Source organism: Ascaphus truei, chromosome 3 (assembly GCF_040206685.1).
Source record: "Ascaphus truei isolate aAscTru1 chromosome 3, aAscTru1.hap1, whole genome shotgun sequence".
NCBI classification, from domain to species: domain Eukaryota; kingdom Metazoa; phylum Chordata; class Amphibia; order Anura; family Ascaphidae; genus Ascaphus; species Ascaphus truei.
In genome coordinates, this window is record NC_134485.1 from 214,426,722 (window position 1) to 214,445,380 (window position 18,659).

The 18,659-nt window shown below is 44.7% G+C and overlaps 1 protein-coding gene across 8 annotated transcripts in view; it reads right to left on the minus strand.

The window, feature by feature from the left end:
- Nucleotides 1-18,659, minus strand: part of BBX (BBX high mobility group box domain containing) — a 164,150-nt gene that overhangs the window by 44,910 nt on the left and 100,581 nt on the right. For all 8 annotated transcript variants that reach the window (XM_075590084.1, XM_075590087.1, XM_075590085.1 and 5 more), the window contains 3 exons: nt 11,146-11,388; nt 4,724-4,922; nt 730-848 (listed from right to left, as the gene is read on the minus strand). In XM_075590084.1, coding sequence (XP_075446199.1) covers nt 730-848; nt 4,724-4,922; nt 11,146-11,388 — 561 coding nt within the window. The remainder of the gene's footprint in view (nt 1-729; nt 849-4,723; nt 4,923-11,145; nt 11,389-18,659) is intronic.

The window sequence follows — 18,659 nt, forward strand, 5'->3', positions numbered from 1 at the left end:
TTGGCTTACAACAAAATGAAATAAAGTAGACAGGGTAACACTCCATTTCCTGTAACCCTGCCTGACCCTCTGCTTATATATGGTGGATATGGCTATCCTAGCTACAGTAGAAGGATGACATTCATTAATTCAATCCAGCATTTTCTCAAACAGGGTCACTAAAAACACATACAAAATAGTGAATTATGTGGTACTGACATGGAATATTCATATCAGTCCATTTCAACTCGAGTGAACAAAGAAAATCTGCCTTTCTATTGGAACCAATATCTGACGAAACCAGAAGAAGTATCAAATGAGCCAGTACGATATATAATCTAGAAGTGTTTAGGTAACACTGAAAACCGACCAGTTTCTGGATGCACACATAAGTGCACCACTTGCAGTAAACTGAATGGACCTCGCTAATCATATATTTATTACCCCACTATTTGCTGATTCTGTCCAAACACATTCTACGGATTTTAAAAAGGGATATTTTTAACCTAGAAAATCCATGATGCATATCAAAGAAAATGCTATCACCTACAAAACATCTCCCCTTTTCACTGCTAACCTCGTTCTTCAATTGACTTAAACCTCTGCCACAAGCGAATATGGTGTCTGATAAAACTACCTACATGTTATCAGGTATACACAGATTCATGTCAGTCTTCACAGTTTGATCCATTTTGTTTCCAATTGATAGAATCTACTCTTTAGTGGTATCATGTAACACACACTGCTCACCTCTTGCTTAGTTATAGAGTTTTCTCCTTGTGCAGCCACCACAGCGTGATCCCCGTGTGCAGTCAAGGCATGCTCACCAGCTAAAAGCAGCATACTAAGTCCTCCCATTTGTGTGGGATCTGGTAAAGACACACGTTACATTATCAGGTTTCCATGTTGGAAATAAAACATATGATAACAAATCATCTTATTGACAATTTGAAGTTATAAAGTTTTTAATATTAGCATTTTACAGCGTTTCTTGTAAATACTCTATACGTCACTAGTTGGGCTACAATCATATAACTCAAATCAACTTGACTTTTGGGGGCATTAAGATAACCAAGAACCTGCAGTGTGAACAAAATCAAGAAGGATTTGATGAGGAAAATTAGAGAAAATGAAGTTTATTACTATTATTTTTTGTAGTTTACGCATACATAGTACATGCGTACAGACAAAGCTAAATTATGACACACAACATACTTTCTAAGTTACAAAACTATTTTTAGTGGGCAATTTGGTGCAGAAATATGTATGACACACAGGTTAACTTTTGCTAAATTTTGGCTGAGATCCAAAAAGGTCTGTTAAAGCTGCAGACCAAGCAATATCCTACGCGTGTTTAAAAAAAAAAATCAGTTTTGAGAAAACACTTGTAGCATTAAAAAAAAAAAAAAAAACTCTGAATGACCTTTTTTATGTATTATAAAGTAACAAGTATTTTTGTTTCTATACCAACCATTTACAAAGTCACATCCCTTTCCTCTTCTGAAACAGGCTCTGGCACATCCCTTTTTGAGCCCTGCCCTCTCTCTAGCAGTGCACCAATTGTATCTAGTGACTGCCTGCTCACATGATCTTCCTCACAGAACTGCATCTTTGCTCATCTTCTGGTGCAAGGCAGCCATTTAGTGAACCATGGAGCCGAATCTTCGCCGATCGATGACAGGAGTACGGATCAAACGGCAACTTAGCTATTTACTTATCATTCTGTGGATTGTATTGATGCACATATTAAAGCAGCAGTCCAAGCTGTGGTCCCCCCCCCTTTAATATATGCATTAATACAATCCACACAATTATAAGTAATTAGCTAAGTTGCCGATCAATCCGTTCTCCCGTCATCGATCGGCGAAGATTCGGCTCGGGGGTTCACTAAATGGCTGCAGAGGAGTATTCTGCAATCAGTGGAATGCATTTGCATATTAATATGACAAAGTTCTGTGGGGAGGATCATGTGACCAGGCAGTCACTAGATATAATTGGTGCTAGAGGGGTGTGCGAGAGCTTGTTTCAGAAGAGGAAGGGGATGTGACTTTGTAAATGGTTGCTATAGAAACAGAAAATGCTTGTTACATTATAATACATAAAAATGTCATCTAGAGTTGTTTAAAATAAAAATAATAATGCTACAAGTATTTTCTCATAGTACAGAACTGATTTATTAAAAAAATTAACACATATAAGATATTGCTTCGACTGCTGCTTTAAGTCACGTAACGAGATATTAACCTAACTTCACGTCACATTAACACTAACAGTGTATATTCAGTGACAATAAACCATCGTTAACCCATGTTTTCTTCTGTAAAGAGCATTGCGTTAACTATAACGGCCATTAATTACAATGGCATGCAAATGATATGCAAATGAGGTATTACCATAATATTACCTATCAACAAAAGTTCATTAAAGGAGTCATTCTCGCATGGTTCCCCTTCTTTTTAAAATACGAGGCAAGCTGGGAGTCCATGAAGAGGATGCCCATTAATTTCAGCTCTAGGGATTCCCTCTGATTCCCGGGATACATAACCGGTACGGTCCCTATTGGCTCGCCTAACGCGGCACATTTAAACGCCATTTTGTTTCCCCTAGTGCAACGCTACGAAAAACACCTTCCCCAGATTGTATCTTGGGAACCACGGGGTCCTCAGACCTGAAATTAACGTGGTTCGGCTCCAGAGACCCCCGGCTTCTTACCTATGTAAAAAGAAGGTGGGGACTTCATGTTACGTTAGTTAGATCATACCTATAGTAAACTTGGCTTTACTTACAGTGTCTGGCTAGGTGTAACACCACTGCTAGGTATGCATTACCTAACATAGCCTTATTGCCCTATCCTTTTCGCTCTCTCAAATTGAGTTACAGTAAACGCAACATTATGCTACAATAATGTGATGTTGAGCCTATGCTAATGAGCTGTATAGCAAACGTTGTTTCTGCATATAATTAGCTTTACAGTAACACATTAACCTCAGGGGACATAACGTACTAAGTTCTAGTTGCACAAAGTGCACCTGTTGTAGTTAACGTTGCACTTTGTGTATTAAGTCCTTTCTATCGCATCTTCATTAGATTAAGGAATGTGGATCAGCACATACTATACAGAAGTACACGTACACATTTCCTCAGTTGCAAAAGAAAATCACAATAGAAACCCACAAAAATGTACTAAACAATGCAGCAAGAACAACAAAACTATTTAGTAAAAAATTAAAATAAAATCTCATAGTTTGTGTAGCCATTTAGGTATTGCACTAATATCATGATTCTATTCAAAGAGAAAAGCCTATGCAGTCCTGTCAGTAACTATTAACCAAATAAAACCTTTGATTTTCATGATTTGTATTTCAACAGGGCAATGCTTTCTCCGTCTGCCAGAAATTAAACGGTCTACTTGAGCACATTAAAAGTTATTGTTTGCCGCCTAGAAAAGTATGGTCTGTAAGGAGGTTTGTTGCAATGCTTTACATAGGACTGAACACTTAAAGAAGTATCTGTTATACATCTTTCTGAATATGAGACCTATGAGCTCTTGAAAAGTGCATAATACATGAGGCATGATCAACATTTACAACAAACCTACATATATCTTGGACTATATCTCCATGCAACACCATGTAAACGACCTGGAGAAGTATAAGTACAAACACTTTGAAATATGAAGCAACGTATCACTTTTGGATGCCTGCAAAATAATGTTAATTCAGGACCCATACTGTAAAAGATCATGGTCACAAATAGCGGCAGTTTTGCATAAACCACTTTGGAGTGATTTTGTAGCATTTTGCATCATCATTCAGCATAACTACAGCAACAACATTTATAGATCAAGATCTCAAGCATACATATTCATTGTTACAATGACTGCCCTTTAAGTTAAGACATCCCGAGCCGTGGGGCGCGTGCCTAGGCGCGTCACGGACCTAGTTCGCCCTCATTGGGCGAACCGATCACGTGACCGCCCTGTTGCGCTGAGAAAATCAGTTTTAACTGATTTCTCGCGCATTGCGCGCCCCCTCCTGCCTCAGCGCGCACCCGCACGCCACATGTACGCGAACACTGCTTTAAGGCAGTCTGTTCGCTCAGCGTGTGGACGCGTCCGCGCGGTCTGCCTTACCATGGACGAAGCCTAAGGCCGAGTCCATAGAAGGACAGGCCGTGCTGAGGCGTGCGGACGCTCAGCGCTGGGCCCCTGCATCCTCAATGAAGATGCCTTGAGAGGGGGCTCGCGCGAGCGTCCGCAGGCGTGCTCAGGCTTTGGAGTTTTCAGCCGAGCGCCAAGCTGTTTTTCAGAGCGCTGTCGGCTGAAAACCTCCAATGAGAGCGGGTCTACGTCAACGTCACGGCGCCGTGACGTCGGCGCCGTGACGTCAGTGCGTCGCGGGCGATTGGCCCAGCGACGTCACTGCCCCGCCTCCCTCAGTCTCCCCCCACCTCCGATCGCGGACGCTGGCTCGCCTGTATGTGCATGGAATCGCACAGCTTCTGCAGGCGAGCCTCAGCGTCAGCGCGGTGCAGCACGGCTCCCCCCCTCTATGGCCCGGGCCTAAGAGAGGTGAGCACCAGAGAAAATAGACATAAAACAATTAAGATGCATGCAACTAATTCTTATAACACTGGGACTCACAGCTATATACTATTTCAATGAATATAACATTGTAATGTGATTGGTATAGTTATGTGGGATTGGATAAACAATGTCACAATTAGGCTACAATCCCAAACTCACCTGCTATACCAAAATTAAGTTGCGGCATTTCCTCTGCTTTTGACAGTTTCTTGGGGCTTGGGATGTCTTTGACACTTTCGGAAGGCAAGGCCCAAACCTTTTTCCTGGTTGTAATAGTCGGCGAAGGGGTTTTCACGGGTTTGTTAGTTGCAGGGCACCACTTGTAGCCAGGATATGCTTTCATAAATGCATCCTTGTACTTGGAAGAAAAACAGAATAACAACAATAAAACAAACAAAGATACATAGTGAACATTATGATAAGCTACATTTGAAAAACCCTTGTAGGTTGCACACTGATGCATTCACTCGTTCTCATTTTGGTTCTGAAAGTTTTTCAGGATTTGGTTCTGGTTTTAGCCAAACTCCATTTTTTTCATTTTAATTTAGGATGATTTGCAAATTATGGAAGAAAAACAAAAAGTGAGAAAAAGCAGGCAGATGCTAAAATAGCATAATAAAGTTTTAAATCATAAATTAATTAGAAAACTAAGCAATAACGTGAAAAAAGGAAAAATTATTTTAAAAAGATATGGCGAAACACTTAGAAATGGGTGCTAGGTCTGGTGTTCTGGTTTTTGGTTCTAAATGGTTACACAAATACATAGATACATAGTACAGCGGTGCGCAAACTTGGGGGCACAAGACTGACTGCGGGCGGCGCGGAGTTTACAGAGGCCCTGCGCGCTTCAAGAAGGCACTTAAATTAAGTCCCGGGGAAGCGGCGAAGGCCTATGTAAACCTCACTTATCTTGGCTCCGGCAACTTCTTAGACGCGTCGCCATGGCAACGCGGCGGAGGTCATGTAACATCACGTTGCTATGGCAACGTGACGTCATGCTGCTGGAGCAAAGGTAAGCGGGGGTGGGGGAGAAAGGCCGCAGGGAAAAAAAAGTTTGCGCCCCCCTGACATAGTAGATGAGGTTGAAAAAAAAGACATGTCCATCAAGATCAACCCATTCTAAATGTATATTTTATATGGGAATCATATATTTTATATTGATCCAGAGGAAGGCAAACAAAAACCCTAGTGAAATATCCTATTATATCTCATAAGGGGAAAAACAAATTCCTTCCTGTCTCCAGTGATGGCAATCACATTTCTCCCTGTATCTGCCATCACAGACTCCACGGGTAATGGATTCCACATTCTAGCTGCCCTTACAGTAAGGAACCCTTTCCCTACCTGCTGGTGAAATCTCCTTTCCACCAATCTCAAGGGATGACCCCGTATTGTTTGTACTGCCCTTGGGATGAGTAGTTGAAAGTTCCTTTTATTGACCTTGAATATATTTATAAATAGTTATCATGTCCCCTCTTTGTCGCCTCTTTTCTAATGCAAACAAATCTAATTTAGCCTTTACTGATAGGAAATGTTGTGTCTAGCCTAAAAAATACTAAGGACTTGGGTTTTGTAATATAAGGTTCCTGTAGGTTCACTCTCCAGCTTTCTGGTTTCTCTGATAAAAGATATCTACTATTAGGAAAAGATTGCTTGTTGTGAAAAGTGTGTAAATATAAACATAATTTCCCTAATCAGTCTTTCTTAGAAAAATACTATGGTCACACTCTGTACATGACGCCTATATTAGCAAGTAAAGGATTTCCACTTTGTCATATAATGCTCACGAAATGCTTCCTATGGAAAATTGGAAAAAAGAAAGAATGCTCAAATTTTCCTGCATTGTCCAAAGTAATTTTTTTTTATAAATAGGTTTTATTTCACAACTCCTGAGACAGTAAAGCTATGGGCGCAGTCAGTGCGCGTGTGCGTTGGAGCGCCTGGCGGGGTGTCCACTCATTTCAGTAGACTTCTTATTGCTCGCAAAGGGGGGGGCGGAGCTGAATCGCTGCCGTGACGTAGCCATCACTCGGCCGCCGCGCCAAAAGACAAATTTCTTGTCTTTTGGAAATGTGGTCGCGCCATCGCGCTTTGAGCATGCCCCTGCACGTGCGGACTGTAGCCGGCCCCATCATGGTTTGTCTATTTGTTCGCGCTGAGCACGCCGTCGCGATCACTGGGGACGAGGCCTTATGATAGCTGAATATAATTTTACAGTGCTGATAAACACATATCACTTGATCAGTTGAATACATTTTTAGCCCTATACACTGTATGATGAATACAAAAGCCTTGTCGTAAAATGGGCTTTGTGATAATCTCTTTGCAGTTTGTGATACTTTGTATCTTTCAAAAATGAAATGTATACAGGGATGCCTCATTTAAGCCTCAAAACCTCATATATCCTTACCTCAGATGACAAAGGAAAAATAAATCTTGGTAAATAAATAAAACTGATGCTGAATCTGACAAATCGAAATACCAAGCTTCATACGAGTTCTGATATACTGCATGCAATAGCTGCCATGTTGTTGCAGCTAGTATGAATGTTACTGTTGTGTTTGTAGAACAATACTGAAAAGGACCTACTGACACTCACAGCTTCCATCATTGGTGGCTAGTGTTTAAGGCATACCAGTCACACCCTCTACAGGAAGCAATGAATAGATGGATGTTATCCATTATCTACATGTCCCAGAAAGCAGCTCTGCCTACTGTATATTTAACACAAGACAAAACATTTATCTGTATGTTGTGACAAACTAAGCCATGACCTTGTCGAAAACAGAAACAGGGTTGTATTGTCTTATATATCTCTCTGCAGAAAGCAGAAGGCAGCAGCGACCTAATTTATACTTCCTAGAAGACTGCTCACAACATTATTAGGAGCTATTGCTGCTTCCTGTCTGATAAAGTTGCCACTCATCGTGATTTGTGTCCCAAATCGGGCAGTAGTGGAAGTGGGCTATCAGGATTGCCGACATGTTATATACGGAAGAGATGAAGCACTCGGCACAGAAAGCACTGATACACTCTCCGCTCCCTCACATGCCCTTCTTTCTAAATACATAGGTTAAAGGGTAATGCAACACTGGTAAAAACATGAATCAATACCTGTGCGATATGCTGTTCAAATTCACTGATGCTGACATTTTTACTTCCCTTTTGGCTGTGATAGTCACATCTGTATACATTATTAGTTAAAACATGTAGGCTAATTAAACATACTTACGCAGGGGCTATGTTTGGAAACAAAAGAGCGCTTTGTTTAAACATAAAAGCAATTCTGTTGCTCGGATATCTTTAGAAGTTGCTGTGCTAAACTTGCCACCGTTTCTCTTTCAACCTCAGTAAAAATAAAGAATGCCTCGTACTGGCAAATGGAGCCAACAAGATCATGTAAAGCCTGCAGTGCCCTCTAATGGATAGTTTGTTCTGAGAACAGCCAGGCATACAGAGAAACAAACATGTAAAGCAATAATCAGGTAAGGGACAGTTATGACCTGTACACAATTTTGCTGCCACTGATTCATAATTAATGAACCACAACCGGTCCGGCATTTAATGGCTACAGTACCGACCCATCCTGTATTGTATCTTTCCTGGTGTTTGGTCTTTTTTATAACCTTAAATGTTTTCCTTTTTTTCCCCACTGGGTAAAGATCTATATAAAAAAAAAGTTATTATTATAATTATTATCACTGGATCATATCTGTATCTTTAATAGATCTATTCGATTGAAGCAGGTAATTATTAATGATTGATTTCCATCTCTATAGCTATAATGATCAGTGTTAATATAATGATTAATATATAGATATATCAGTTTGTTAATAGGTAGCTCCATACTCTAATCAGTACTTGTGATGTGAAGGAGTTAACCAGGCTCACTAATAAAGGTTCAGCCCACTTGGTTACCCCTGATCTGTGTGTTGGGGTCCTAGAGTGTTAGCTCTTGGAACCAGATGTCCTATATGCATTACTGTGACTTTGTGCAAAAAATGCGACATAAAAGATTTACGTGTGTTTCGCCTTTCCTGGGGTGCGGGGACTGGGAGATTTCTAGGCTGTAAGTTTCCGGGTGGGTTTGCCAGAGAAAGTCTTTACAGAATGTGTCTATGTATCGGGTTCCGGAGTTCTGGGATACCCCAGGAGTTGTATCCGGGAATCGAGTGAGATTCTCGGATACAGCCAAGCACATTACTCCGGGCAAACTCTGACTCTGAAAACGCTATTACAACTCACCGCAAGGATTCCTGCTGCAGCATCTTCCAGACAAGGTAAACGGGGATGAAGGATGAAGCGGTTAATGTATACCTTCAATCATACACAGGGTCCCTAGTATAAAAAGGGGTCCCTAGTATAAGGATAGGTACCCAGATACATGCCCAGGTACCCTGGATCTGGTATAGGGGTTCAGGGGGGGGGCTCCAACTAAGTGATAAAGCTGAGAGTGATGTCTTGTGTGTAAAAGGTTATGAGTTATTTCTAAAGTGTGCCAAGAATGAGGCTAGTAAGTGTAGGCAACATATACACTCACTCCATCCCTGACATAAAGAATAGGGACTTATATATTTTATCACACAGAACACAGGACACAGTATATTTTATTAAAAAGAGTTATATTTAATACAGTAGGTATATGTACTGATAACCTGTAAATGAACTGTGGGATTTCCAAGTCATAAATTCCAAGAGACCAGGTGGCTACCAAGCTTGGTGCCTATGGGTCTGTGTGGAGTCCTGAATTGAAAGCCTCAGGGATGCCAAGGTGTTAGAACAGGAGGGGTACTGCAGTTCTGCTTGAGTACCCGCATCCTGGGCTAACACAGGGCTATCCGGCCACCATTTGCCAGAGTCCAGATTCTGTGGAGCCTGGACAGCGGGTGGGCTCAGTATGCAAAGAGGCAGAGGTGCTAGGTTGGCACATGCCCCTTTGCAGAATGAAAAAAAGGTGCCCACCCGGCTTTACAATACCGGCAAATCGATGATTGGCTGGCAGGAGAATTCCCACGCTCTGATAAGCTGTAGAGGTTTGTGAATGGGACACTGAAACCCATAAGAAATCTTGCAGCCAATGAGGAGAGCAGATTCCAAGCGCCAAACCATCAACGGCAAATTCAAAGATGCTCTGTACTGAATAGATACGAGCCGGCTTGAAAGATTTTGAGTGAGAACATTTTCTAAGTCCCAGTTTTTGAGAACGTAGTGGTCGTGGCTGGCATTGCATGCCGAAATCAGTTCCAGGATTTTGTGAGTACCTCCCGGTTATTGGAAAGGGCTCCTACAGAGGTCATTTTTGAGAATTTCGTTTAAAGGACATGTTTATTCTTTAGCCCCATTTCCAGTAAGTGTGTTAATCCTGTAAATTGTGTTACATTGTGTGTATGTCTTTTCCTGAAAAAAATTACAATGTATTTTACCACCTTGCTTAGCTCAAATCAATGATCGCGGTATAAAAAGGTGTTAATAAACCTGATCTCCCGTGACAGCACTAATGCTAGTTTGGCATTGTTACTAATACCAAAGAAAGCCCAAATACAAATATACACACTACCTCTACCAACCCACCCTTTGCTGTCAAATCCTGGCTCATACATGTCAAATATGGCCCATTTGGAATTCCACTAAGTTATTAGTTCTGTTTGGTTGTAGAAAATGGCAGGATTACAGAAAAGATCAATGGATATGTTAGGTCAGTGGTGTCCAACCTTTATTTGGTTAAGGAACCCCAAGTGAAATTCTGAAGAACCCCCAACCATCTCGAATAGCAACTCTGTGACCAGATGCATTGTAAAGTCTTCTGTATTTGATAGAATTGTCAAATGACCAGAAAATTGCAGGGAACCCATTAAGAATGCCCGGGAAACCCAAGGGTTCCTAGTAACCCTGGTTGAAAAACAATGTGTTAGGAAGTTTAATCAAACCTGCCTGTCATAGATAGATTGGAGATGGCTGGGCATCTATAATGTGCACTTTAACTGTATCACACAGTCCACACATGCTTCTAAACACAAATATATATGCAGCATTTCTGTCCTATAGACCAGGGGTGCGCAAACTATTTGAGCTGCGCCCCTCATGCCTGCGTCCCCCTACCTCTTTTGCCGGGGTCTTGTGACGTCATCGCGTTCCTATGGCAACTGGCGGCAGGGTCATGTGACGTGACCCATGCCGCCGCGTTGCCATGGCGACGCGTCACACCAAGCTTCTGAATCCCGTGAAGTTGCAGAGGCCTCCCGCGATCCCCCGGCATTTAATTTAAATGCCTTGGAGAAGAGCGCGGGGCCTCTGCAACAGCCTGCGCCCCCCCAGAAAAATCACGTGCACCCCGTCAGTTTGCGCACTCCTGCTATAGACCATTCCAAAATTATTCCTTTTATTCTGTCAAGTTTTCTCAATCATTTTTTTTTTTTCAGATGATACTTTATGGCTTCTGTACCTAGGTTTCTTTGACTTTGATGACATCATAATGTCAATGTCTGTTGTTAAGATCAACACATTAAGAAGTGGGATCTGATTGAAAAAAAGGTTTAAATCCCCCCCTTTCCTCTTCTGAATTAAAATAGTGACCAACATACCTCTTTAGCCATATCAGTGTATTTCTGCTTCTCGTTTGGATCCAGATAAGCCCACCAATCTGCCAATATTTTTGTAGCACCGCGATTATCCAGACGGGGATGCTCCTGACGCACTAGAGAGCGATGACGTTTACAGAATAAGAGAAAAGCGTTCATCGGCCTCCGAGCTCTTTGCTCTGATGAATCATTGTCTTCTGCGTCATCAACATCATGTTCTAGACCATCAGCATCAAGAAGTTGGACCTACAATGAAGACCATAAAAACATGAAATCATTTGAAACATGCATGAGATCAAGTATCAGGATCCATGTAATAGTTCACAATGTAATGTATTTATTTCATAGTACAAAACTCAAGGTACATTTCAAGTTGAATTATCAACTTTGCTCCACGATTATGCCATCTTTATGGTGTATAATGGAAACTCAATATAATAGCAATAGCAATGATTTGACCCTATCCATTGAGTGCACAATAGTATATCGCAATTTTGAAAATTTATTATTATTGTATATTTGTAAATCGGCAACATACTCTACAACAGGGCTGCACAAATGTTTTAACCTGCACCCCCCCCCTGCTTACCCTCCCCCCCCTGCTTACCCTCCCCCACCCGGCACGCGCCCCCCCCCCCATCTCCTCGGGTTACCCTGGTTACCACGGTGACACGTCGCCGAAGATCAGGTAGAAGCTACAGAGGTCTCACACAGTCTCGAGAGCACGGGACCTCTGTATCCGCGCACCCCCCCGGGAAATTCTCAAGCCCCCCCCCCCGGGGGGCTCACCCCCCCACTTTGCGCACCCCTACTCTACAACACGGTACAATGGGAGTACAGAGATTTGATTATTACCGAAACAGAGTTACGCACAAATAGAAATAAGGAAAAACAGGGACACACAGATATAAATGGTAATGAGGGCTCTGCTCGTGAGAGCTTACAATCTAGAGGGAATAAGGGGCAATGTTGAAACAAAAAGGTAAAGTGGCTGCTCAATGTGGGATGGTGTGAACTTCAGGTTGGAGTATAGTCCAGGCCGACAGCTGATCCCATTAAGGTTTGAGGGTGGGAGTGTCACATAGCATGGAGATTGATCCATGATCATTGAGCTAGCCCCAATCAGGTTGGCGTGGGTGGGGAATGGAGAGGAAATTGGATGTTCAAGGTATGTCAGATAGGCTTCATTGAAAAGGTGCATTTTCAGTGAGTTCTTAAATGTCTGAAAGCTGGGGGGAGAGTCTGATGGTACGTGTTAGGGAATTCCAGAGAGAGGGGGCAGCACGGGAGAAGTTTCGTATGGGAGAGTGAGGAGGTAATAAGGCAGGAGGAAAGAGGATATTGTGGCCAATGTAAGGGCCTTTAGGTATGTATTTGGAGCTGTGATATAGAGGGGGGGGGAGGGGATAGTGTCGCTGAGAGCTTTGTAAGTGTGAGCAAGGGATTTAAATTTTATTCTAGAGGATATGGGAAACCAGTCTAAGGATTTGCATTGTGGAGCAGTGAGTGAGGTACATGAGTTTTGCAGCACAGTTTTGGATTGGAGTTGGGTTAGGCGGACAAGGGAAATGCAAACTAGGAGAAGGTTGCAGTACTCAAGGTGGGAGGGGATGAGTGAGTGAATTAGGATTATAGTTGCACCATGAGTGAGAAAAATTAGTATTTGTGAGGACTCGGGGGTCACGGCGGTCGCAGCGTGACCTCCCCTCACCTCTTTCGGCTCCCGCTGCTGTGAGGCTCCGTCCTCGCCGCTCCCGCCCGACCTCCGTGGTGGGGGGGCTCCCCCGTCCTCTCCGTCGGGCTGCCGCTGCTCCGCGTGCGGCTGGTGCTCGGGCGCCTGCCATTGCCCCTGCGCGCTCATCCCCTCCCGTTACGGAGCGCGTGCTGACACGAGTTAATTTATTCACTGTTCTTGCAGTGAAGCCACGCCCCCCACGCGCTGGTTACCAGTTACCCCTAAACCTTACCACCTGGCGGCCTATTATGGGGACCAATCCTGGACAGCTCCTCGGGCTCCTCCAGGCCTGCCTCCGCTTCCCATTGGTCAGCCACAGTATTTAGTACCTGTCCTACCTCTCTCACATCGCTCGACATAGTCTCTCTCGTGGATGTCTATTCTGGCTCTCCCTATTGTCTTTGTTACTCAGGTTACAACTTGGCTCGGCGGACTTCTCGCTTTGGCTCTCGACCCCGGATCTCCCTGACAACGCAGCTTCTTTCACCCTTGGACCCCTGCTCGGACCTCTACCTTCCGGACCTCACCTATCCCTGGCCTTGGCTAACGGCAACAACTACTACTTTCAGACAGAGGTTCTCAATTTGTTTCCAGATTCTGGAGGACCTTCACCAAGAGACTGGGCATTTCTTCTTCTTTTTCTTCTGGATATCACCTCAATCTAACGGGCAGACCGAGAGGGTTAATCAATCCCTCGAGAAATATTTAAGGTGCTTCGTCTCTAACTCCCAGGATGACTGGTCGGAATTACTTCCCCGGGCTGAGTATGGAATCCAGGAACGAATCTACTCGTGAGACACCTTTCTTTATTAATTACGGATTCCACCCGGCTCGCCTGCCTATTTCCAGTGCCTCCTCTGGAGTACCAGCCATAGATGAACACATCTCCCGCCTACAGGACTCTTGGGTTAAAATTCAATCAGCACTTCAAAATGCCTCCCTGACTTCGAAAAGCCAGGCTGACCGTTATCGCCAACCTGCGCCCACTTACAAGCTAGGGGATAAGGTTTGGTTGTCTACCAAGAATATCCACCTCAAAACTCCTTCCCAAAAATTGGCACCTAGGTTTCTGGGTCCATTTCCTATCGTGGAGCAGGTTAACCCGGTGGCCTTCCGCCTTTATCTAACCCCAAGCATGAGAATTCCTAATGTTTTTCATACATCACTTCTCAAACCGTTCATCTCTAGTCCTCTATTTCCGGACCACGCTCTTAAACCTGATCCAGTGATTATACAGGGCAACGAAGAGTACGAGGTCCAAAACATACTAGATTCCAGTATCTCCAGAGGTAAAGTCCATTTCTTGGTCCATTGGAAGGGCTTCGGACCCGAAGAAAGGTCTTGGGTACCTCTTAACGACATTCACGCACCAGGACTTCTTAAACACTTCCGGAAAAAGTTTCCATCCAAACCATGGAAGGATCGTCCTGAGGCCGACCCTGAAGAGGGGGGTACTGTGAGGACTCGGGGGTCACGGCGGTCGCAGAGGTAAACAGAGGTACTACTCTGCTACTCTGCTTCCGGTACCAGCAAGTATTGCTACAGCTATTCCCACCTGGCCAGGCAACCCCAAACACCACACTCCGGACACGCTCCTTCTGCTGCGGGTGCGTGCACATATACGTCCCCACCTCAGTATAAAGGACGGGTCTGGTCTGCGGGCAGCACCGGCGTAACATTATGTCGAGCCCACAAGACGCAGATCAGACTGAACGTGGTAGTATGTTATCGGCCATGTACCAGCAAATCCAGGTCATGACCGATCAGCTGGTTCTTCTTACCCGACAGGTAGAAGATCTCTCCTCCCTCTGTGGTTCCTCCTCCGGCACCCGTGGAACCAGTGGGCGCCGCGACACCGGTCCCGAAGATTCCGGCACCCAAGCCGTACGATGGGGACCCGCACGTCTGCCGCAGATTTCTCAATCAATGTGAGATCCAGTTTGAGATGGCTCTGCAGAAGTACCCCACCGGACATAAGAAGGTGGCGTACATCTACAGCCTACTCACGAGAAATGCCCTGGCCTGGGCTTCCCCGATATGGGAACTACGCCCCGAAATTACTAAGGATTATGCGGCATTTAAACGTGACTTTCGTCAGGTCTTCGACACCCCCGCACGACAGGAGACTGCTTCTGACTCTTTGCTTCAGCTTATACAAGGACGTCGGCCCGTGGCCCAGTACGCCTTGGAGTTCAGGACCCTAACAGCTGAGACTCGGTGGGGTCAGGAGGCTTTAGTCGGTTTTCTGGTGAGGACTTACGAATTCCGTAAAAGACGAGCTCGCCTCACAACCCAGGCCAGGTCTTCTGGAGGAACTGATCTCCCATGCCATTCGGGTGGACCAACGTCTCCAGGTACGCCGCTCTGAGCGCCAACACTTTCGATTTGTGCCTTTTCATGCCCCCTTTCCCAGGTTCTCTTCACCCACGAGATCTGACACCTCTCTGCTGTCCGCTCTGGAGGCCCCGGAACCAATGCAAATCAGAGTTCAACGCACTCGTGCTCCTATTCAACAATTTCGCAGACTCAGTGGACTATGCTTCTACTGTGGATCCTCTGAGCATTTGATTCGCAAATGTCCTCAGTGTCCGGGAAATGACCAAGCCCAGTGAGTATGCTCTCCCGCCTCCGAGAGAATCGGTTGTTTGCCAAGTTGGAGAAATGTCTTTTTCACCAGTCCTCCACCTCCTTTCTTTGGTATATAATTTCCAACAGGGGATTTGCCATGGACCCAGAGAAACTTAAAGCTGTAGCGGACTGGCCGCAACCCGATTCCCTCAAGTCTATTCAACGCTTTCTGGGGTTCTCCAACTATTACAGGAAATTTATTCGCAATTTTTCCTCCATCATCGCCCCGATCACGGTACTGACCCGAAAAGGAGCGGATCCTTCAACTTGGTCACCTGAAGCACTTACGGCTTTCGAAACTTTGAAACAAGCATTTGTCTCAGCTTTCATCCTCCGTCACCCGGACACCAATTTTCCATTCATCCTGGAGGTAGACGCTTCGGACTGCGGGGCCAGCGCGGTTCTATCCCAGAAATTTTCTCCCCAGGATAAACTCCACCCCTGTGTTTTTTTCTCTAAGAAATTTTCTCCAGCTGAGAGGAACTATGACGTGGGCAATAGGGAACTTTTGGCTATCAAGTTGGCACTTCAGGAATGGAGGCATCTTCTAGAAGGATCAAAAGAGCCTTTTACGATTCTCACGGATCATAAAAATCTTTTGTATATCGAGAGTGCCCGCCGCTTAGGCTCCTGCCAAGCCCGCTGGTCATTATTTTTCTCCAGGTTTAATTTTATTTTGTCCTACATTCCCAGTTCCAAGAATGTCAAGGCGGATGCCTTCTCTAGACAGTATTCTTCAGAAGAAAGACCAGAAAAGACTACAGAGCCCATCCTTCCCAAGCAAAAGATCCTCGCGGTCGCTGCGTTCAAAAATCTTGAAAAGATCATCTAGTCTCAAGAACACCTGCCTAGAGATCTCGAGGTACCCAAGGACACTTTGTACGTAGAGCCCAAGTTTATTCCTGAGATTCTGGATTGGAGGCACATCTCCCATTCGGCAGGACATCCGGGATTCAAGAAGACATTGGACCTCATCCGTCACACCTTCTGATGGCCCAATATGGCCAAAACCATCCTTGAATTAACTCGGGCCTGTCGGGTATGTGCACGCAATAAGACACCTCGTCAGAAACCCCAGGGTCTTCTTATGCCTTTAGCCAACCCGGAGCGCCCCTGGTCTCACATATCCATGGACTTTATTGTTGAATTGCCTAGGTCGAATGGCATGAACACCATTCTAGTAGTGGTGGATCGGTTTTCCAAGATGGCACATTTCCTTCCTCTCAAAGGATTACCCTCCTCACCTGCCCTAGCTGACATTTTTTCCAGGGAAATTTTCCGGATCCATGGTATTCCCAAATCCATCGTTTCAGACAGAGGTTCTCAATTTGTTTCCAGATTCTGGAGGACCTTCACCAAGAGACTGGGCATTTCTTCTTCTTTTTCTTCTGGATATCACCCTCAATCTAACGGGCAGACCGAGAGGGTTAATCAATCCCTCGAGAAATATTTAAGGTGCTTCGTCTCTAACTCCTAGGATGACTGGTCGGAATTACTTCCCCGGGCTGAGTATGCCTTTAATTCCTCCAGGAACGAATCTACTCGTGAGACACCTTTCTTTATTAATTACGGATTCCACCCGGCTCGCCTGCCTATTTCCAGTGCCTCCTCTGGAGTACCAGCCATAGATGAACACATCTCCCGCCTACAGGACTCTTGGGTTAAAATTCAATCAGCACTTCAAAATGCCTCCCTGACTTCGAAAGGCCAGGCTGACCGTTATCGCCAACCTGCGCCCACTTACAAGCTAGGGGATAAGGTTTGGTTGTCTACCAAGAATATCCACCTCAAAACTCCTTCCCAAAAATTGGCACCTAGGTTTCTGGGTCCATTTCCTATTGTGGAGCAGGTTAACCCGGTGGCCTTCCGCCTTTATCTAACCCCAAGCATGAGAATTCCTAATGTTTTTCATACATCACTTCTCAAACCGTTCATCTCTAGTCCTCTATTTCCGGACCACGCTCTTAAACCTGATCCAGTGATTATACAGGGCAACGAAGAGTACGAGGTCCAAAACATACTAGATTCCAGTATCTCCAGAGGTAAAGTCCATTTCTTGGTCCATTGGAAGGGCTTCGGACCCGAAGAAAGGTCTTGGGTACCTCTTAACGACATTTACGCACCAGGACTTCTTAAACACTTCCGGAAAAAGTTTCCATCCAAACCATGGAAGGATCGTCCTGAGGCCGACCCTGAAGAGGGGGGTACTGTGAGGACTCGGGGGTCACGGCGGTCGCAGAGGTAAACAGAGGTACTACTCTGCTACTCTGCTTCCGTTACCGGCAAGTATTGCTACAGCTATTCCCACCTGGCCAGGCAACCCCAAACATCACACTCCGGACACGCTCCTTCTGCTGCGGGTGCGTACACATATACGTCCCCACCTCAGTATAAGGGACGGGTCTGGTCTGCGGGCAGCACCGGCGTAACAGTATTCTGTCAATATTTCTGAGGTGGAGACAGCAGGACTTCATGAGGGACTGAATGTGAGGAATGAAGGAAAAATCAGAGTCAAAGATGAGGTGTTGATGAGATTGTGGTGTTAATGACTGTGAGGGAGACTTTGTTTGCAGGGGTGCAGTGGAATGGGTTAAGAGTATTAGTTCTGTTTTAGGCATGTTAAGCTTCGGGTAATGGTAGGACATCCAGGAGGAGATAGAGAGATTTGGTGACACAGGAAAGGAGAGGGGGGAGGTAAATGTGCGTGTCATCAGCATAGAGATGATACTGCAAGCCAAAAGATTGTATTAGTTCACCAATAAAGGACGTGTAGAGTGAGAAGAGCAGAGGGCCAAGGACGGAGTCTTTGGGAACCCAAGAGAAAGAGGGAGTGAACAGGAGGAGACACCCAAGAAGGAAACACAGAAGGAGCGGTTGGAAACATGGAGAAGGCTTTATCCCAGAGGTCAATGGAGTGGAGTTTGTTCAGGAGAATGCGATGACCAACCATTTAGAAGACAGAGTGATCCAGGAGAATTTGTAAGGAGAGTGACCCTTGGACTTAGCTGTGAGTACTGTAGGTCTGTGACATGAATAACGTTTGTGCAGGGAAAGGGAAAGGGAAGTGGACAGGGCGCTTCCAAAGAGTGAATTATAAAACTGTGTTTGTGGAAAATCTAATAAAGCACAAGTGTGAATCACCTAAAAACAATTA